Source organism: Trachurus japonicus, chromosome 15, assembly GCF_045865225.1.
Source record: "Trachurus japonicus isolate A0001 chromosome 15, Traja_1.0".
Classification (NCBI taxonomy): domain Eukaryota; kingdom Metazoa; phylum Chordata; class Actinopteri; order Carangiformes; family Carangidae; genus Trachurus; species Trachurus japonicus.
Window position 1 is genome coordinate 23,773,961 of NC_140921.1, and position 22,139 is coordinate 23,796,099.

At 45.6% G+C, this 22,139-nt stretch overlaps 1 protein-coding gene across 5 annotated transcripts; it reads right to left on the minus strand.

Annotated features, from left to right (window-relative positions):
- Positions 1–835: 835 nt before the first annotated feature.
- srfb (serum response factor b) lies at positions 836–20,788 on the minus strand. 5 transcript variants are annotated; one of them, XR_015037776.1, is made up of 8 exons: positions 19,910–20,782; positions 15,519–15,785; positions 5,909–6,149; positions 2,932–3,036; positions 2,278–2,475; positions 2,041–2,142; positions 1,231–1,488; positions 836–1,177 (listed from the first exon to the last, which is right to left on the minus strand). XR_015037776.1 is itself a non-coding variant. In XM_085800636.1 (8 exons), the coding sequence occupies exons 1-8, from the start codon at positions 20,546–20,548 to the stop codon at positions 1,393–1,395; spliced, it is 1,788 nt and encodes a 595-aa protein (XP_085656762.1). In that variant the 5' UTR covers positions 20,549–20,788; the 3' UTR covers positions 1,233–1,392. The 5 variants fall into 5 exon arrangements, 4 of the variants coding, with proteins under 4 accessions (XP_085656762.1, XP_085656763.1, XP_085656764.1 ...); XM_085800636.1 differs by lacking the exon at positions 836–1,177 and adding an exon at positions 3,318–3,482 and having other exon boundaries at positions 1,233–1,488; positions 2,066–2,142; positions 19,910–20,788; XM_085800637.1 differs by lacking the exon at positions 836–1,177 and adding an exon at positions 3,318–3,479 and having other exon boundaries at positions 1,233–1,488; positions 2,066–2,142.
- Between the last annotated feature and the right edge of the window lie 1,351 nt (positions 20,789–22,139).

Sequence of the window (22,139 nt, forward strand, 5' to 3'; positions counted from 1 at the left end):
CTGGTGGAGGCAAATCAGAGCAACAGGTTTACAATGGATCACTTTAGACAACATAAAGTTCACGTATTAGTCCGATGTCGTGAAAACCTGTTCGACACGCTCAGGATTTTTACCCAGAGAAACAAGTCACACACACCTCAAAGTAAGTGAAAACACACAGTCTGAAGTCACTTAAAGATATAAATGGTGTGTGTGTGTGTGTGTGACAGTCAAATTTAAAAAAAAGTCAAAATTGTATTCACATTTGTGTATGAACACAGTGAACATATAGATAGCATTATGCTAAAAGTCGAGATAAATGAAAATGATTTTTATCCGATTGTCATAGTTGGAACAATTTTTACACTCAAAGTGCAAGATCAGAGCTTCACTAGGAAACATCTCATGCTGAGCTGATGTCATGCTCAATGATCATGCCATCAGATGCACTGAAAGCTTCCTAGACGAAGTTAACAGTAAATCATAATATCTTGTGTGTACAATTTGTGACCCAGGAACTTGATACTGTTTGAGGGACAGTCCTACAAATGCCACAATCGAAAAAAAACAAATGTAGAAAAACATCCAGCGTTCTTTCTCCATCTTGTAGTGAAAGCACCCAACAGCCTGACAGTATCTCAACATATGATGGCATATTAAATTAATTTACATATACATGTAAATAATTCATTTTCTTTATGCAAATCATTTTCATGTACATACAAAACCACTACGTAAAAAACAACTACATGCCGTTGAACAAACTAAACCAGGCTAAAAATACAAGTTATCAATTAAAAAAAAAATTATGTACATTTCCAAATGTCTTTTTTTTAAAGTCAATAAGCGCCCCCCCTCCCTCCGCCCATTTACAAACCCCAGATATGCACGCGCACACGGACACATGCTTGTGCACAAATTGCTCACACTGGAACATTCAGACAAACAAATGTCTCTTTGGCTGGTGTGAAGCTGTGGCACCTTGCAGTGTGTGTACATGTAATTACACATTTTCAAAAAAAAAAACACACACGCACACACAATAAAAGACACCATCTAACGGCATAGAAAATAGTTCCGATGATGGATGTAGTGATATATTTCCTATGCATTTACGAATATATATATATACATATATATATATATATTTATATACCAAAACATACTACATACTGTATGAGGGTCAGCCACACATGCCCTTGATTGTGTGTGTGTGTGTGTGTGTATATATATATAAATATATATATATACTGTATATGTATATATATATATTTATATATATGGTCTTTAAAGTCACATTCAGAAGTGTGATGTGAAACTCTGTCGGAAGGCATCAATAAATAGAGATGTCAGTCAGTCTGTCTGTTTGTCTGTGTCCCTGGGTCTGCTGTGTTAAACAGCTCCAGCCGTCTGTCAGTCGCTCTTCGAGTTCTGTGCTGCGTCCAGATTGACCACCTGGAGCTCCGTCAGGTTACTGCTGCTGCCGCTCGACTGCTGGCCAATCACCATCTGGAAACACAACGCAGCTACGTCAGCAGAGAGCACGGGGGCCTTTCAGACGGCCAATCACAAGTCATCACATCACACAGCACCCAGCACAGATGGAGATCCTGCTAAACTGCATGCTGTTTATCATGGAGAGATGGAACACTGTAAATGTTGATGTTTCATCTAACAATTAAGATACACACTCTAAGAAATGATTTTATGTCGCGTGACGTTCACATCAATAGGACTGTTGGGTTTATATCACCTAAAACCCTGTGGGATTTTAAAATTAAAATAACATTTTAAAACTGACTGACAATGATTAACTGACTTAAAAAGTAACTATAAACATCAATTTCCATGCACTGTAGCAGTGGTGTTTTGTTTAGTCTAGTGCATGTGTATTTTTTGCCTCAAATCACAGGTAACACAAGATGCTGGTTGATCATCCACATTCAGACAAAGAGGCGACGGGCAGACAACCCCTGCAGCCTCGGTGTGACAGTGCTCTGTTAGGATGCAGAAGTGCGGTCATGTGGCATGCTGGTTGCATAGGGAATATGAGAGTTTCACTTGTAAAATGCAGATCTTGCCGTACTGGGTGTAGCTGCACCGCTGAGACAGGGATCTGCACCGTGCCTGGAGGTGCTGTGAGAAACACCTGAGGGACAGCACCTGGGGGGAGAAAAACATGGCACCCAATCAGCAAGGACCCAGTGGATTCATCTGATATTTATAGAGCTGATTTACAAATGAAACATCACATACTAATCTTTTCCAGTGGGCTCACAGAGGAGATGTGTGTCTCACCTGTGTCTTGGGCCTGTGCGTGGGACACCTGCATGGCCGACGTCCCCTGGGAGAAGGCGTTGAGCACGGCCAGCCCCCCGTCGGCCAGGGCCGGCGTGGAGGCGTACATTACTGTGTGGGGGCTGTGGTACATCATGTGACCCGCAACAGACGTTGGCACTGATGAGGTGACGATGGTTGCTGGGAGACTCACCGTTGCTGAAAGGAGAGCGGTGGGAGGGAGGAGGAGGAGGGGGAGGGGGAGGGGGAGAGCGAGAAAGAGAGCTCGTCACATGTGGGCCAGCAGGTGGCGCTTCACATCTACACATCTGACTCCTACTGATGCCATGTGAAGCTGCTCCACAATATTTTGCTTTAGGACTCATCATAAACAGGAGCAGAATGAAAAACAAAACAACTTTAGTCTGTTGTGTGGCACACAGGAGGATACTGCTTCCATTCAAGGGGATGATGCATGAGTTGCATCTTTAGCCCAAAGTAAAATTCTGATAGTGGATTTGAATGCAAATTAAACTTCATAAATGCTATGTCGTCATTAGATTATATACATTTCCGACAGCAGACCTCTTCTAAATGGAGACGGTTCTTTGAGAGAACCTACAAATTCTCATGCGCAGAAACTTTGAAGGACACCAAAGAGGGGAAGTGACCTACCGGTGGAGTTTGTGGAGGTGTGGGAGATCTCGGGGCTGCTGTCGTTGGAAGTGGACTGGTTGGGGTGGACCTGGATAGCCTGAAGCTGCTGGGGAACCCCGGCTCCTGGAGACACACAGAGGGCACACAGCGGCTACAGTGAGTCATCAAACGCCCCACACAGGAAATAGTAGTAGTGAACTGGGAGGAGGAGGAGGAGGAGGAGGAGGAGGAGTATGTGGAGTGCAGGAGCGGTTGGTTGGCATTCAGATGCATTTACTAGCATGAGGAGCACCATTATCATTCACTGTAGAGGAGGTAGCATTAGCAGCAGCCGTTTAAGATGGGAGATAGGATTGTGATTAGTGAAAGCAGGCAGAGTGGTGGCAGCATGCAGAGCAGGTCACCTGTGAGGGAGACAGCAGCAGGGAAGCGGAAGACAGCCTGCTGTCCCTGCTGTGGCTGCTGGGCGGTGGCCAGGGTCTGACCATGCTGCCCCTGGAGGGCCAGGGAGTGCTGCTGCAGCTGGCTCAGAGGAATGGTGGGGGTACCAGGGGGAAGAGGAGTGCCTGCTGTAGAGGCACGCGCACCACACGCACCACACACACGCACACACACACACAAAGACACACACACACAAGGGAGGATAAGACTAAATGCGAAAGGAGAGTACAGTTTGAAAAAAGTGCAAATAACTTGAGTTGATTTTCAGCCAGAGAACGATTCTATAATTTTCAGTTGCAGAGTGTAAGAGCGACAGCAGGTAGCAAGGTTCACAAAGACATTCGACACTGAATACTATTAAACATTATTTATTCATTTAATTGAGTCAGATTGGAGGATATCGTAACTGCAGCACAACAAAGCAAGCAGCATTGTTATTGATGACCTTTTTTTTTTTTTTTTTTACTAATAGATCTTCGACAGCGACTTCTCATCAAATCACATTCGTATTCAGTGAATCTTCTGAATCTTCTGATTTTTTCACACTTTAATCCGTGCATTGTTTATGTGCATGTGCTCTTCCTTGCCTTTGTTGGCACACAGCTACGTTCACTGGCATGTTACCGACACCAACTGTCTGAACCCTACGGCAGGATGTGAGCTGCACCGCCTGTGTGCACGTGCAAATGGTTTCCCGTCTTTGTGCGTCTGTGCACCGTGCAACCAAAACAGGGTCCCGGCTGCTACACAGCACTACCGGTGGTCAAAAGCTCCGCGCTGCACCTTTAAGTTGGTGCCACATTCTCATATAAAAGTGGTGTTGAGTTGTTGTTTAAGTGGCGTGACACATGCTGTATGACTTAATCAAGTGGTGATTAAGTGTTTGGCTGGTGCAGTGGCCTTTTAGTTTACTTTCAAGCACAAAAACGTGTGTCTAAGGGGATCTGAAAATGAATCAGCAAATCTGTTCTCTGATATCTCATACTCTGACTGTACAACACGTGCTTCATTTTCCAAATGTTACATTATGTTTCAATTTAGACTTGAGAAATGGCGGATCTTTTATCTGAGCTCATCACGGTGGAGCCCCACCCTCACATTTCGTCATGTGCTCCGTTATAGACAGTTGCTGTAGTCGGGTGGGCAGGCCCGCTCAAGCTGCCAGCTGAGGAGGTTCGAGTGTGGGAGGGTGTGTTGTTCCACCTGGCACTGCTGCTATGTGCCAGACAGGTGGTGAAGAGGAGAGAGGGAGGGAGAGAGAGAGAGAGAGAAAGCAGAAGAGGGAAAGAGAGAGAGAGAAGCTTGTAAAAGGGAGAGAGAGAAAGAGAGATGGTGGAAGAATAGAGGGCGGACAGGGAACAGAGACACAGAAGCCTGGCCGTCCTTCAGCTGTCAGTCAGAATAAGAGCGGGGCCATTAGTCGGGCTTCGTGTGTCCGTCCGATGGGTTGTGGCGCAGCGCTGACAACCAACACGCTGCTACAAACTGGCTGGTGACATGACCGCCGGCGTCTGAGAGAGGAAGTGATGAGCGCGCGCGGTCCTGTTCGGCTTCATAGGTGCAGCACAGACACTTGTTTACATGGCAACAGCAGCAACAATAAGATACACAACAGAAGAGATCGCACCGGGGTGGATTCCAGTGTCGGTCAGCCTTGTTTATGTCATGAACGGTTTAAAGAAATGCTCCAGTGCATGAAGCTTCTTTTACAGATGGGATCATATTAAATTAAATTATCAGATTGAAATTCAAATATTCCTCATCGTCTTTGGGGGAATCGTGACCTCTTGACCTCCACGGCTCCCTCTTGGACGCCCCGAAATGTCGACACATAATTTCTCAGCACACCCACCCACCATGAAAAGGGAGTGTGATGAATAATTACTGGAGAAAGACAATTTGGTAACACTTTAGGGAACCCCACATTAGAGTCTGCTGCCCCAAAGTCCTCATTGAGTGGATGCACTGATCCCTTGTGTTTCAGTGTGCGTCTGTAAGGTCCCTCTTAATGAAGGGTCATGTCTAGTTCAGGACCACTCTGTCACAAGGCTCCAGCTCCACAAAGTACACCTCCATTATAATTTCAGCACAAGCCACTGATCCTTTATTGAATATTCATGACTAATTATGGGCTGTGTTCGTCAGCCCTCATTGCCAGGTCTATTGTGTCCCTCTCATCTAATTATTCCTGTCCCCAAGTGATAATCAAAGGCAGGCCCAGTCTCCAATAGACATGGCTTTCCTGGATACGGGCAGCTTTGTAAAAAAATAAAAAAAAAACCAAGGGTGCTGAGCGTTAGCGACGGGCTATGAAGAGCCGTTGTGTGACGTGAACAGCTTGGAGAGAGCGGCACGAACCCCTTGAGATGACGGCTGAGGTCGCGGGAGGATGGCATTCAAATTCTAATGAGCTGATAAACTATACAACACCGAGGTATTAACAAAACACAAAAGGTCTGCACGAGTCTCATTTAGATTCTAAAAGATGAGGTTAAAACAAACGCGTCGTGAAGAAGAGGAAGAATGAAACAAGGTGTTTTGCTCCCATACGTACCAGGCATGAAGGTAAAGCCACCGGGCAGCTGCATGACCCCTGTGGACCCACCAGCGGTCTTGAGGACGGTGCCGTTGGCGCTGACGTTGCTGCTGGCCGAGACGGGCGCCAGGTAGTTGGTGATGGGGAAAGAGGGCCCGCTGCTCACCTGCATGGTGGTGGAGGTGGTGGGTACCGTGGACTGGGAGCTGCTGGTGGTGCCTGGTAGGCTGGCCACCGTGAACGTCGGCTTCAGTGTATCCTGCGGAGGCGGAAGCAAAACGCTGTGAGCAGGAGGACAGGAAGGAACAACACTGGAAGAAGCAATACACTGAAAATCCACAGGAATCATTAACACTTGCTCCGCTCTGCTAACAACAAATAAATGACTGAATCCAGAGCATGTGAAGGCAACATCATGAGAGTTTCACATGAGGACACCTAAAACAACACCATTAATGGGGCTTTTCCTCTTTGAGCGGCTGAAAGCAGGGGAGGCAGGAGTAGAGGTCTTTAATAATTGCAGTATGTTCAGGGATCAATGGATGGCTGACAGAAAGCAGAGTGGGTTTTAATAGACTCGGGGCAAATCAGGGGAGAGAAACAAGCCGGGACCCCTCTAATAGCATCCATATGGAAAATACCAAGCAGTGCAGGGAGAGGATTTCCATTCTTGTGTCTAAAAAGAGCCATAAGTTGGAATGTGGATGTAAGATGGTGACAACAACAACAACAAGACCAAACCATTCAGCTGTTGTGTCATTTATATTTATCCCTTGAATACTGCAACATCATCCATTTATGATGGCTACCTACCTACCTACCTCTAACCTGAAATTAAAATCCAGCCACTGAACAGGAACAGAAATCATCGTTTCATCGAGTTACTATAACAACTAACTGACCGGATGACACATTGCTTTATCTGTAGAATCAGGCAGATGAGATGGCTGCATTAACTTAAGATCAAAAGATGTGAGGTGCAGCATCAAAACATGCGCACGCGCACACACACACACACACACACACACACACACACTAATGTGAACATCCATTGAACAGCAGAGCAGGATGTGTTGGTGAGTGGGCTGCATGATAAGAGCAGGGTAGGCGTTAGGCCGGGACTATAAAGCACATCTAAACCCACCATGCCTGTTTCTATGCACTTACAAAAACACTTATCACATGATACTAATGATCTGTAATAGCAGAATGGGAACAGGCCTGTACATTAGAAGGCAGGGAAGAGTATGCATGTCTGTGTGGGTCCAATATTCTTGGAGGGTTTGAGTCCAGATGATTGAATGAAAACACATGAGGGTCGGGAATATTTGCAGTTATGCCTCGGGGGGGTCGGCGAACATTTAATTAGTATGAAATGAAGCAAAGTAGAAGGGAACCTGCGATTATAGGAAGGAGCAGCACGTAAGTCCATCAAGAATACATGTGCTCACTCTCATCTTAGTGGCTGGATCCTCTGACTCTCCACATTTGTCAAGTAGACAGGAAATCACACGAGCTGTCCCATTTCAGAGGCTCCACCACCAGATGCAGCCTTCTGTTCCCAGAATTTGGGAGACACAACCCGTCTGTCCTCTGCAGTCCTCAATAAACCTCTTCAACTCTCTACTATCCCACTGCAGCACACGCCATCTACTAAAGCCCCAAATGCCCTAAAATATAATTAGTCTATCTATGTAAATAAATAAAAAGTCATAAATTCCAGTGAGAGAACAGTAGGAATATGAAATGCAGGGTTCAGTATTCCTTGAATGGGCTTAAGTTGACCTATACTGGGGGCTATAAGTCAGGATGTCTCCACTATCCCTCCTACTGAGTTGATAGATTATTTATTTTCATGTCTGTCTCCTCTGAGTCATCCCAGCTTCATAGAAGAGCAGCACTTAATCATTAGAGTAGCCCTTTGATCACTGAGCAATACAAAGAAATGAAAGCTATACAGTGTTTACCATTAACCTTGTATACTATGTTCCTTTTACATCATGTGTATTCTCAGCTTCCACTCAAGACTGTAGAGTTTACGGGGCGGTGTTTAGCTCAGTTAGAGCAGCCGCCCCATGTGTTGAGGATAGTCTTCACTGCAGACGACCCCGGTTTGAATCCTGCGCCGAGCAGCCCTATCCTTCGTGTCATCCCCCCCCTCTGTCTCCCATTTCCTGTCTCTCTCTCGACTCTCCTGTACATTAAAGGCAAAAAAGCCCCCCCCCAAAAAAAAAAACTGTAGTTCCACTTGGTGGGATGTTTGAGGACAGCCTTTTGTGGATATATCTGATTGATATTTAATATTACAGGTTGATTTTGGGCAGAAGGTGCAGGTCAGCCTCGATATCAGGTCTTATAAGGAACCGTATCTTTAGTGGCTGTGTCCTGTGGGGGATCCGACCTCAGAACTGGGACAAAGTTTGCGTCATGATGCAAATCTCTCTTCACAGTGCAGCAGTGTGACAGTGTGACAGAAACTGTGAAGCAATGATCCAGGTTTAGTGTCTGGAAACGCAGACAGGTGTCCCACTCCCAAACAACACAGGCCGACTATGAGAGAGCAAGAGAAGGAGCTGTGGCACGACTTCTGAGCTCAAAGAAAGTCTGTCACTCTCAATGTGAATAAGAGAAAGGCAGTGTGTGAGCTGGCAAGGCCGACCTCTCTTAGCAAAGCACTATTGGTTTTTATACGTGACTGATTACATGGGTGAGAGTTGCAGGATCCAGCATGGACTCGACTGATAAGGCCGTCCAACCACAGGCTAGCATGCAAACATGGGGGAGGAGCCAGTGTAAAGGCGAGCTCCCGGTCTTCAGCCTCGTACTCACATCTAAGTATTCAATCAAGTCTTTTAGTATGAGTTTTATTTAATCGGCTATCTGGTCCACAACCATCCAAAATCTCACTAAAAACCAGTAATCCTCACATCTAAGATAGAGCTGTGCAAAGTTTGCCATGTTTTTTAAAATAAATAACTAATAAATAATCAAGAGTGTTGCAGCCAACTCGGAGTCTTCTGGACTTCTCAGCGTACAGATGGCTCAGCAGGTGTTGTCTTATACAAGCTGCTCTGAATCAACAGCAATACGCAGAGTGCTGAGCAGTTAGTTAGCTCGTCTGCCGCTCTGCTGAGGAGGTTCTGACAGTCCAAGGTCCTTTACCTCTCTAGTTAAACAGCAGCTGGAGAGTTGGCGGGGGGGGGGGGCGGACACACCGAGGGCTCACAGTTGTTCTGCCCTTTCGACCAAAAAGGTAAACTGAAGGAATTCACACCACAACAACCTGCAATCCATTAACTATACAACTGTCAGCCCTGCTATTCCTCACACAGTGGCTGCCGACAGTCAGACTGTCACACAGCTGCCTTCACTCTCCCAGGACACTTTACACTTTTGTGTTTAAGAGATAATTGTTTCGTGAATGCTCACAAGACAGATGGGAACGACTCTAATCTACACTTGTGGAGGTGTTACAGATGTTACTGTGTCACACGACAACAGGTAAAAAAAAAAAAAAGATGGTACCAGAGCAGGAAGTAGGGAGTCATTCAAGTCAGTTATATAAAGTGAGTCAAGAAGCGGTGTGGCGATGAGCAGAACTTTGTATCCTCAGTAGTAGCGGAGAGTGTGTGTCTGTGTCTGTGTCTGTGTGTGTGTGTGGCAGCCAGGCAAAGTCAGAGTCAGACCTGTGTGAGGTATGGGACAGGGGACGGGATGGGGAGGGGAGGGGATGGGGGGTGAGAGCACAGACAGCTGAGAGTACAGACAGCTGGCAGGAAACCTGAGCACCTCGGAGGGGGAATTAACCCTTCCCGTGCCAGCTGAGGCAGCAGGAGGCCACGTGTAAAGACAGCCGCCATCTGATGCTGAGCACTCAACGACGGAGCGGCGGAAACAGAGTCTATTCATCTTGTGCTGTTGTCAAAAAAAAAAAAAAAGACAACACAGCTCTCGACGGAGACAAGGCCACCGTGCTCCAGCTTCTCCGTGTCGCAGCTCAGTGGGGAAATATACAGACTTGTGTCTTCTGAGGGCGTCCCAACCTGTCTGAGCGTCTCGGTCCGACTCTGAACCGCCATGATAATCCAGGAGCCTACTGAGACCGCTGCAATCTCTGTGACCTACATAACGAGCTTCCACTAACCTACTGCTTTGTTTGACCATCTCCATGTGTCTCCTGTTCAACTGGCCGGTCTATAAACAGCTCTGGCTTTTAGTCCAGAGTCAAAGCAGTGCATAGTAAACATAGGCCACCGTGGTGTAATGCATTCCTTCAGGCCAGAAGTGAAAGCAAAGAATCGTCTTTGTGATGTAGCCAAAGACCCCAACACTGTCATTTCCTCCTTAAGTCCATGAGTCCATGTCCCGCTCCCTCTGATACACTCTAATACACTCTACACACACACACACTAACACGTCACATTATCTCCATGAGCAAGAATGGAGACCAGCTCGGGTCATTCGATCCCCGGTCATATGCACAGTATTACACAATATACTACATTAATCCTGACACAACTGCCAAGTTGTTTCAGGAAACTGTGATGATCATTTGTGACTTTTATCTGACATCTGTCAAAACAAATAATCTGAAATGTAATACATTGCAGCTCCACAGTATATAATATTACTAAATGTTGGATACTTGGAGGGCTAATGATCATAGATCAGTTTAAGAATAAATAGAAAAAAGAAAAATTTGCTTTCACAAATACAAAACTTTAATTAATCCCGGTTTCTCATTTTTTAACCACACATTTTCAAACAAACCTCACTACTGTTTTCTTGTATTCAATGAAAAAAATAAAATGTAAAATAAAACAGTGCACAACCTAGGGAAACACTCCACTTGGTATAATGAGATACCAGAACATGATAAATGAAGTCACAATTTACAGTTGTGCGAACGGAGGGCTGAGTCGTCTGAAATGAGCAATCAATCCTCCAGACTACGTAGACTACACAGGCTCAGAGAGCTCCCTCTATAACATGCTGGGTCATCCATTTTAGAAGAGAGGGACATTATTTTACTCAAACAACACGGAGATCTGGAGTTTTATGAAATCCAAACATAAAAAGGATCAGGAAGCAGAGATTGACAAAGACGAGACATAAGAGACACCATCAATCTCGCAGACACACTTTTTTAGAGTTTGGTTGGCAACAAAAACTCATTTTCTTGTAGCTCTTTACAAGTTCTTTCATTTGCTGGTTTCCAATTTTTTTTTGCCTTCCGTGGAGTTCTATATATGGTAAAAGAATAAAAGCCTCATTTGCCCTCCTTATGTTCGCAGACATCATAGGAAAGAGCTGGTTTTTAAAGGAAGAGGAAACGAGAGAGTAATTAAAAAGAGAAGGACACAAATGATTCGCTATTCATGGGGGGATTAATCATTCCAAATTGAAGGTGACAACTGGCAGGCTGGTCTGGTGTTGGTTGGAGAGCCCATTGTGCAGTTTACTGGTGGCTGGCCCTCGTCTAATCTCCCATTTGCTGGCTCCCATCTCCTAGTCTGTCACCCTGCCAGCAACATGGAATTTGCAGCTCCATTTGGGACTGCTAAAAAAGGCAAGGCAGCCCAAGTGGAGGAGGTGCAGCCAATGGCGGCTGACCTGTCCAGTTGCTTGCTGTAAAATAAGGGGGTGGAAGAGGGGGGCGGGGGGTGGCGGGGTGGAGGGTGACATAACGTTGCTTTCCTCCCCCTCTAACACAGCCAACATGCTGCTGCTCTCCCTGCCGGCACCGTTAGAATCCCTCCGCCGCCGCCACCATCTCACTGCTCAGCGGCAGCAGCCCTGTGATAAGAGCACGTATCTGAGTAAATTAACTTTCCATTATCTCAGTGATTCTCTCTTCTCACCTACTCCAAGCCCCCACCCTGCCCTTACAGCAGCAGCAGCCAGGCAGAAGAGCGGCAGACAGATGTGAAGAGATAAACGCTATCTATTTAAGTACAGTCCCCCGTTAAGACTAAATGGGTTATCAAATCAGTTATTTCTCTAGGGAAAGCAAATCGAATTCATGCACATTCGTGGAGGTCCAGTGTGTTGAATAATGAGGCTGTCAAATCTGCTGCAGTCGGTCTAAAGAAACCACACTGCAGGGAAAACAAACATGTCAGCTGGTGGTCAGGACAGTGGCCTCTGGAGTTTTTAGGCCGGTGTTTCTTGCAACATTACAGTGACAATGTAAATGTCATGTGTGATATTGAGAAGAGCAGCGAATGAACTTCACCAGGGAGAGGGAGAGAGAAAAAAGGGGAAACCAGAGGATACAGTGATACTGACAATTTGGTGCTAACATGGATCCTCTGAGGAAAAACAGTAGTTGTGGGATTTGCTGTCCCCTTCCAAAAATAATCCCAAAACGCATAAAAACATCTGCACAGTAGATTCGTCTTATATTAAGATGCAGCCGTTAAAAAAAATACAACGATCTCACAGATCTACCCACTCGGTGATGTGCTGCTCTTTAATTTCTGATGTAGCGAGCTTTTCCCTCAGCCTACCTCGTTCACCCCTACACCACAGTCTGTAGAGAACAGCCTTGAATGTGTTGCCTTCAGCTGAGAGAGCAGCACTAATAGAAAAACTGGATTTTACAGACACAAGTGAGTCACACACCTGAAGTGTAATGACTTATAATCCCAGTACTGCTCTCTGATCAGTTGAAAGAGTCCCTAATTGACTAACTGATTGAACGAGGATAGCAAATGATGACTCCAGGAACACGTCCATGCTTTCCACTATGATCCAGTGAGTTTTCAGTAGCACGGTTAGCTTTGACGCCGACTCAAGAATGAGTTCAGCCCTTGTAGCCATGTACCAGACCAATCATCAGATGATTAGAGGAGAATAATGTGACTCACAGCACAGGCCTTTTCAACATCTCAAACTTTAACAAACACTCACACAGCTATCAGCTATGAAAACAAGTTGTGGTGTGTTACGGAGCGTGACTCTGAAACTGCACGGCCCATTTCTCGCCTTAGAATTTATTTAGGGACTCATTTTGGTGAATAGTTCAGGAAAATATGATAATATTTCTAGAACAGCTGCCGTGTTTTCCCACATTGGAGTTCAGAGACGAAGGTCAACAGCAGCCCAGCTTGTGCTGCATTCATCCACATGTGAAGGGAAGAGCTCATCCATAAAATCACATGTTAGGCTAAATGAGGCTGGGTGACGGGATTGATAGCCATGTCTAATTTCTGATTCAAAACCACAAAACAGCCAACAAGTAGCTGAGCTTAGCATAAAGACTGGAAACGGGTGGAAACAGCTAGCCTAGCCCTAGCCAAAAGACATCCATCTACCAACTCTTCTAGCTCACTAATTAACACCTCATACCCCCTTTGTGTAATCCATGCCAAAATGACATGTTGTGGTTTCAGGGGTGGTCATGTGACGGACCATTTCTCATCAGGGCAGTGTGATGTTGCCAGGCAACCAGCAGAGACTCTGAGAAGTTACCTCCTCTACAAGAAGCAGTCCCACATATAAAACCTTCCAACTACAGTCTCTGGTGCTTGTTTGACCAGGGCTAGGCTAGCTGTCTCCATCCGTTTCCAGCCTTTATGCTAAGCTAAGGTAGCTGGCTGCTAGATGTACCCTGACACTGAACAGACAGATAAGAATCTAGGCATGAAAGAGAATATGTGTTTTCTTCCTTTAAAGTGAAAATCTGCCACTGAAAAACCAAACTGATGCCTGCTACATTACAAATAACAGTTCCAGTGTTTCAGATCTTTCCACTTTAATTTTCCCTTTAATCCTGCAAAAGCAAAAACACTGAAGCAGCTGAATTTCTGCTGTCACATGATTTTGAGAGACTACTTTTCTTCACGCTCCTTTGCTTCTCCAAAATGTCCTCCGCTTCCCCCACCAGCCGTCGCAAACTCTGAGCTGTTTAGACTAGCTGGGACTGTATGTATGACATACTACTCTCTTGATGGATAGTGTCCAGATGCTGCAGAGGTGCACACGGCGATCACGCAACATTTGACCGCACGAAGACGATCCTTCAAAATCAAAGCCTCCGTATCCACCTGCCACGCACGAACTCATAACAGCCTAGCAGATCCCGCCATGTACAACGCAGCAACGATGTCTACTGGGCCCTTGTTTGAGGGGGGACTCATGCTAGTCTCCCACACTCTGAACTGCAAGCGGGGGCAGAGGTCAAAGAGTGCCACTACCAACCACCTAAATAGACATCACATGAAACGGGATGTAAAGTCTCGTTCAAATGTTTCCATTCCACCCACTCATATCTACATCCATACCTCCCCTCCATATCACTAAATGAGTGAGGGGGGTGGGGGTGAGGGGGGGGGATCACAGGACTCCAAAGACAGCTGCAGCTTATAAGGAATGCGAGGGGCCTCAGCCAAGAGAGCAGGCAGGGAAACCATACCATATATGGCAACAGAGGCTGAATCTAATTTTTATCAATGAGGAGAGCGGGCATGAGAATGGCTTAACGTGCAAAGGTTGATCTCCCAGACGGTGTATGGTACGTGTTAGTTAGTGCCTTGTAAAAACAGAACGCAGGCAAACTGGCCTGGAAGTGTCCGTCTTCAAAGGGGCGTACTTAAGCCGTGTAAAGAATGGAGGGAATCTCAGCTTCCAGCACGTGATTGCACCAAGGTGTGGACAGTCAAGTGCGTCCGCTGATGAATTTATTATTTCACTTGGAGGCCTCAAAGTTTAAGAACGCTGTAGCACGCAGCGATGTAGAGGGAAATATAACGAAAAATACAGTACATACATTTATCTTTTGAAAATATCCTGCCCTAAATGTATTTCTAATCTGTGGTGACTATTTTTAGAGTGTTAACGAGTTTGCACAAAATGTGTGATGTTGCAATATGATCAGAAACATAATGTGCGTTTCACTAGCTCAGTGTTTCTTCCACGGACAAAAGGCAGCACCATCCCCAAATCAAAGATAAACAGCAAAGGCCTCCATATAGCAGGCTGCATATTTCTCATCCTAATACACCCCAGACCTGCTGTGATTTATCTTCAAGAGAGGCTCTCCTGGATGAGAGGTCAGGAAGGTAAAACGTAGACAGCTCCCTTTAGCTGAGTAGAATAATACTCTACGTCTTATCTGCCTCTCCCCTAGGTCTCCAGCCCTTGGAAGGACCACTGAGGCTTTTTAGTTTAATTAAAAAAACCCACTTGCTAAGAACCAAACCACAAGCCCAGCAGAGGCCTCACATGTAGCCTAACAGGCAAAAGTTCAAAACTGTTTACAGTAGGACAAAGATTATTTTCCGCGGCTGCCTGTGGGTTTGATTTATTTGCTCTCCTCGTGCGCTTGTCGAGCCTTTTCTGGAGAGGTTTCCCAATATATCCATTAGTGACTCTCTTTGGTACTTTATCAGTTCTTTTTTTCTTTTAAATTCACACCGCAATTAGAGAGCAGGCAGTCAGTGAGTCACAAAAACCAACTCCAGCACCACTGCTACCGAGTGAAAGAAAAACAGGCTGTGGGGACAGGTACAGAAATTGGCCCCATTCACTTTTGGGCTTTCACAGCAGCAGCCTCCTCCCAAGAGAGATGGAGTGCATTCTGTATATTTGTCCACAGCAGCGGACCTTTCCACTCCTCAATTCTCACCTTTGTATCGCCCATGCTCTCCGACTCCGACACCTGGTAGGTGAGGTCCGTCTCCTCGAAGCCCGTGGCACTCATGCGCTGGTCCGTGGAGGGGTCAGAGCGTGGTGGTGAGTCTGGCGAGTTGAGGCATGTCTGGATCAGAGCTTTGCCCGTTTCACTGGTGATCATTGGCTGGAGTTTACGGGTGGCAAAAGTGTAAACGTGACCGGTTTCACTAGCCACAAGCAACAGAACCTGGGTTCCTGTCAGGGTGGAGAGTTCATAGGCCTGGAAAAGAGAAAGAAGGAAGTGTCAGTGTCTGCACAGTGAACGGTTCATTAAAATACCATAAATGTGCGGTCCACCAAAGTTAGACTTGGATTAACTTCAGACCACCATAAACAAAGTAACATCAACAAAAGATAGAGCCTTAGATATTCCACGGATGAACCTCTGGGAACGAAAATGCTCAAGCCAAGAAAACTTTGGGTTACTTAACCTAATCCGTGCTTCTTTGATAACAGAGCGAGGTGTTTCAAAACACCCCTGTGGCGAACTCTGACGTATAGCACAAATGAAGCTAAAATAACATGAGATAAGGCTCCCAGAATAGAGAGTGTGATTTAGCTGGGAGACTGATTGCAGCAGGGGATTGGCTCGCACAGGCAGGGGGAGTGGTGGTAAACCCACTCCTGACGAAGGAAACCAGGGACCATTCTTAACACGCAGAGGTAGCTGCCTGTGAAACGTGAGGCCACCATCACACTCTGCCTGCCTTGTCATTCATTATATAGCGTGCAGACAAAATCCCCAGTGTGACAGGAAAAAGCACAATGAGACCCAACTCCATCCCACACACACCGAAACACACACCAATGCTGCACTCGGAGTGAACTCCTGAGAAAGCCTTTTTATCTAAATGAGTCATCAGTTATGTGGAGGATGCTACTGGTGCTGTGAAGGCACAGTGCCATTACCATCACCTTGGAGCACCGTGCACACAGCGCAGCCAGCACTAGCTGATAGATGTGCAATTGTAAGCTGTGGTATAACACTCTGTCAGGCTGAGCAAGGAGGAGCTGACGAGTCACATTCAAATTAAAGGATTTTATTGAGGTCTGATGGAACTGTGCGTTCACTGTAGTCGACTCCATCACGCCCTCGCTTCCTTCGCACTATCTTCCTTATGAGCCGTATCAGCCCAATCCTCTATATATGGGCACATGCACTGAAGCTGACCACATCATTGCCCTTTGTGTGTGATAATGTGATGACAGAGAACAGAACGGCTTATGATGGCCAGCTACCGCTAGAACTGCTGCTCAACGCTGCTCTGTGCTCGCTTCACCTGAACGCCTCAAACTTCTATAATGTGGCGCTCTTCTGTGTGTAATGAAGAGCGCTGGTGAGGGAACCTCTGGTTGGTTGTATAATTCACCTCACCCTCCACTGCTAACGCAGCCTTACACAGGCAGAGCAGTGAACTACACACAGCTCTAGTCACCCTCATCCACCATGTTCCTTGATTGGCTGTGCAGCAGCTACAGAGGGTGTGATGTCTGGCCTGCATCCAAGACAGAGAAGGACTAATTTATCAACTTAAGTGTGTTAGGTGGCAGCACAAACTAGACCTACACAATGCTTTAATAAGTTTCCTTGCTCTGCTGATTTTCTCATAAATATTCATGAGTGCAGGAGGGGTGTGTGTGTGTGTGTGTGTGTGTGTATGTGAGGGGTCAACTCCAGCTGTAATTGGTTCCTTTGCAACGTACAAATTCCTTGTTAAGCCTATATATCAAATAAAGAAGTCACACTCATGGATGTACACAGTTGTCAATTTCCTTAACAGAAAGAACCAAGGCTCATTACGGTATCTGGTCTTGTTTTTTTTTTGTGTGTTCATGTGCTGGTTGCTAGAACACCAGTCTCAAAGTCATGTGTCTAAGTCAAGACTGTGACAGTGATTGTGGCTTGCAGTCTTTGTAAATAGTGGAGCAATTATACTTGACATGGATGATTTGATTGACAGAAATTTACAATTTAAGGTTTAATTTCTTCATCTTTGGTAGACAACCATACCAAACGTTGGCTTGTCGCAGCGTATCATATGTGAGGTTCTAGTCCTGTTTATAATCCATCAGTATATTTGGGGTTTGGACCAAACAAGCTCTTTGAAGCACTCACCTAGACTCTAGGAATTGTGGGCATTTTTTTTTTATTCCAATGAACAATTAATTGCTTAATGAAAAATTGAATTGTCAGATGGTTTGGATAACAAATTGTTGACTGCGTTCCCAACTGTGGGCCCTTCTCATTTCAGCCATGTCCAGAGCTGCAACTAATGGTAATTTTCATTGTGGATTAAACACCATTTTTGTGATTAATTGTTATATTATAGTACCATTAGATTTTGAACACACACGGAGTTTGGACTCTCTTGGAGTCCAAACTAATCCTCTGACTTCTTGTATGCTCTGAGCAGTTGTCTTACAAATAATCTATTAAAATCGAGAAAAAAAGGTATCAATTCTACACATTAAAAAGCTAGAAACCACTAAATATTTGACAAACAAAAATGCTTGTTGAACAACTGGAAATTAATCAACACATAATTGTAGGCAAGAGTAGTAGTGCAGATAATACATTTCTACTCAGGTAATCAGTTTCAAAGCACCGCTGTTCTACATACTGACTCACTTGTACGTGTTGTTATGAAACCTAAATGGAATGGAGCCACTATTGATGTTAAGTTGCACTTGTGCTTTTCTTACCATGACAAGTCAAGATGTCTGCCACAAATGTTTACTGGGCATGGCTACTAAAAGAGCCAGAATGGAAAACATGCCCTTTTCTGGACAAACCAAAAAACGGGAAGCAACAACACTAATTGAGTAAGCCTGTGATACAGTAATGCTGGATTGTGAAAGTGTTAACATGTATGAGACAGATAGGAGAAGAGGCGGCACAGACTTCACTCACCACATCCTTCAAAATCAAGTCAGGCTCATCCTAGAAACCAATTCGCAACCAGTCTACTATGAATCTTCCCACTCCACCCACCTGTCAGTTTCTATGATGGCTGACATAGTGTAGGCAACATTTTCAAAATCTCTATCCCCACAGTGTGTCAAATAGTGTTCATGTTGCCAAGAGCCTACATAAAGACACCCCAGTTTCCACGACAACAGTCTGGGATATATTAAAAAAAAAAGAGAAAGAGAAATACAGAAGAGTACACAGTGCAGGCGCTTCAAAGTAACAAGAGGACAAATGAAAACTCCTGTACTACAATAAAACAAGGCTTACATGTGTTTATTTAAAGTCATAATGAAAAATAGCTGTGCAGCAAAACTTCTGTCTCTGGTCAAAGGCTGACCCTGTCTAAACGTCCAAATAACCAACTTTAGATGCCTTGACGCCAAATGTCAGATAGCAATATTTTATCATGGCTGCAATTGTGTGGTTGAGTTGTGCAGTTCCAGTGAAATATGGCTTGTTGCTGAACTTAGTAGACAGTAATGGGGCGGTTAAAACTACCATGGAGCAACTTCTATCATCTTTACTGTCAGCATGGGTAACGTGACGGACTGGACCAAAGTGAAACAAGAAAAAAAAAACTGCACGAAGCTTGCACCACAATGTAAACTGCCAAGACATGCGCAGACGGTCCCCCTTGGATTCTCTCTTCTGTTTGAGTGCTCTTTGACTGTCCTCTGATTTGGGTCAGCTGTTGGCACCTACAGGCCTTGCTGCTGCTGCTGCTGCTGCTGCTGCTGCTGCTCATTACCACATGGCTGCTCCCTGCAAGCAAAGCCCTGCTTCACAGTGGCAGAAGGAACAGCCTGTGCACTGATGGAAACCACCTCCAACAGTCCCAGGCCTGTCAATCAGTGGACCAAGGTGTAAGGGTATGTGTGCATGAATGAGTGTGTTAGTTTATCTGGAACAGACTGTGTGTGCTTGTGTGTGTGTGTCAGGCCATGTGTGTGCCATAGCTGGGGGTGGGGGTGTGGATGTGGTCATAAATAGATTTGTCATTTGCTCAAGTTTATTTAAAGGCCATGGCCTGTCATAATGCTCCGACTTCCTCACATCCAGGCAAGTTTGTGCCACTATTGTTTGTCTTTTATCAGCGAGAAACTGAAATTAGATTTAGTGTCGGTCATTGGTCTCAGCTGGTTCTAATAATTACTAATGCAGTATGGCCCCACAGGTGAAATGGCTGCATGGTAATTAAGGTGTAATCGACCAAACTGTTAATCCTACGAGTAATGAACACAAGGCACTGTAGTATAACTACGTTTTACTGCGGTGGCGACACTAGGCTTTATGTGGGCCATGCAAGATAAGAGTGACACTCAAATCAAATGTTACGTAGTTGGATGAGCTCCAAATGCAATCATCTGACTCACCTTTTTCATAATACCCGTCTTCCTCTTGCTGAAAGTCGTGTACCGTCTCAACTTGTTGTCAATAAATTCCATCTTTATCTTTACGCGCCCACGTGTCTTCTTTCCCGGCTTAGCCCCGGCGACCCCCCCGGCCACCATGCCGTAACCTCCGGGAGGGACTCCGACCTCCTGTCCCGTCACCGCAGCTTCCATCTCCCCTCTCTCCCGCTTCACCCCTCTCCTGCTGTCCCCGAGTGAACCCCCGGGCTCGTCATCGTCTCCGGAGTCCGAGTCGTTATCCGAGCCGCTGCAGAGCGGAGCGCTCTCTCTGTCCGGGTCGTACCGGGCTCCGTGGGGCAACACGACCCCCGTGTTTAACCCCACCAGGCTTCCCGGGACGACGGTCTGCAGAGGGGTCACCCCAGTCCCGTTCCCCGGTCTCGCACCTCTCGGACCCCCCGGACCATTAGCCCCCAGCATCCCGATGGCGTCTCTCTCCCCCTGTCGTCCGGCGTCGCTGAGCCCCGCTAGAGCTTGCCCTGCTCTGACCAACACGGGACGGATCCCGCTGCCGACGACCCCCGAACCGTGTCCTGTGGTACCTCTGCCTGAAACCGACCCGTTTCCAGATGGTGCCGATCCAACCTGGCTCGGTAACATTCTCTGTTTACTGGACCGAGCTCTAAACACCAGCCAGGAGAGCTGGAGCGCGTTGTGTCGCTAATGACTGATAAAACGCATACACGCCCGAGCCGCTGAATGTAAACAAACCAGGCCAGTAGATAGTTTGGAGACTCCAGGAAATAACCAACACAAACTTTCGAAAGTGATGCTGCCCCCAAAACCCTTGAGCCCCGGCTCAGCTGGTTCACCCTCCTCCTCTATTTCCAAAACTCCGAGCACTTTCTCAAAAAGGAAAACGCGAAGGACGTCCTCGATGTTGCTCCGCCATGACACCTAGTCCGCGTTGTGAACCGAAAGCGCCGCTCGTGTCGGCCTGCGTATATCGAAATATAATTTTTTACCCAATCGATGTCACGATATCTATTTCTTCATGGATCAAGACTGTATAAAAATGTCTCGCTTTTAGAGCGGCCTTTATGCCAGCGGAGTAATATTACAACCGAGGAACTACTTCCCGCCTTATAAAGAGATACAATGTTTCCTTATTTGGTGCTGTCTCTCCTTATTTGGTGAGTCACAGCGTCGCCTATCGATTGGTCGAGGATTATCTGAGTAGCACTCTGATTGGTCAATAAGGCACGCTCATTAGAATAAATACCAAAATGGTTGCGCTACCGACAACGTCACGGTGGACAAGCAGAGGCACCAAAATAACAGAACATCCAACTTTTTTATTCCCCACAGGTTGCACCATGTCATAAAACCATGTTTTCCCAAAGTTTTTATGCCAGGATATCTTTTTATACATCACTGCTGGCTGAAGGAGCAGCTGATCCCATGATGCATAGGCTGTTAGTAGCCTAGATGTACATAAAGACACATTCAGATATGGTTCCTTCCTTAAGGTTAAATATTTAGTTTAACAATCAAATATATGAATTTAATTTGGGGGGGTTGAAAATAAAGTAAAGCATACTCACCCGCCTGCCATACAGTCAGTTAAGTCACGAGATGAAGCCTGTAATACACTTTCCCAAGAACTGCAACACCATTAGGCTATTGAAGCTGAATAAAATAATAATTTGTGATGACTTTCTTTAAAATTAACTTATATGCGAGTTATATGCAACATGCTGCTGCAGCCACCCTTCACTTTTTTTGTTGCAAGACAGTAGAAAAAACACACAGGTGTTCCTAATAACATTTAAGATGGCTCTGATCTATCCAAGCATCCCACTAGTGTGAGTGTGACTAGAAGTGAGTACAGAGTTACAACACAATAAAGCAGCCATAGCCTATAGAATTCAGCTATTAATCATATTTACACTATTTGTTTTCCTGAACAAAATCCCTTGTGAAACTGACTTGTGAATTGAGCTGTGTGTGTGTCTAGCAGCTGATCTGATAAGTGTTTAATGATGCACTAAACCCCACCCCTCTAGTACTCCAGGCAGGTCAAGACAAATGCCATGTATTATGGTATTTGAAAGTGGTTTCTCGTTCAAGATTTTCTGGAAAGATGTGGGGCGATATATTTATTGAAATGCGGGGGCTTTTACAGGAGCTCACTCAAGTGTATATGCACCTGGAGGAGGTTGTCAAGGCATTACCAGCACTCTGTTGACAT

Bases quoted from the DNA above. Each gene is read 5' to 3' on its own strand.
- srfb (XM_085800636.1), bottom strand. From the start codon at position 20,548: ATGTTACCGAGCCAGGTTGGATCGGCACCATCTGGAAACGGGTCGGTT. The intron at 6,150-15,518 runs GTGAGAATTGAG...CCGCCTCCGCAG, and splicing joins AGAGCATGGGCGATACAAAG to GATACACTGAAGCCGACGTT. The intron at 1,489-2,065 runs GTACGGCAAGAT...TTGTGTTTCCAG, and splicing joins CAGCGGTGCAGCTACACCCA to ATGGTGATTGGCCAGCAGTC.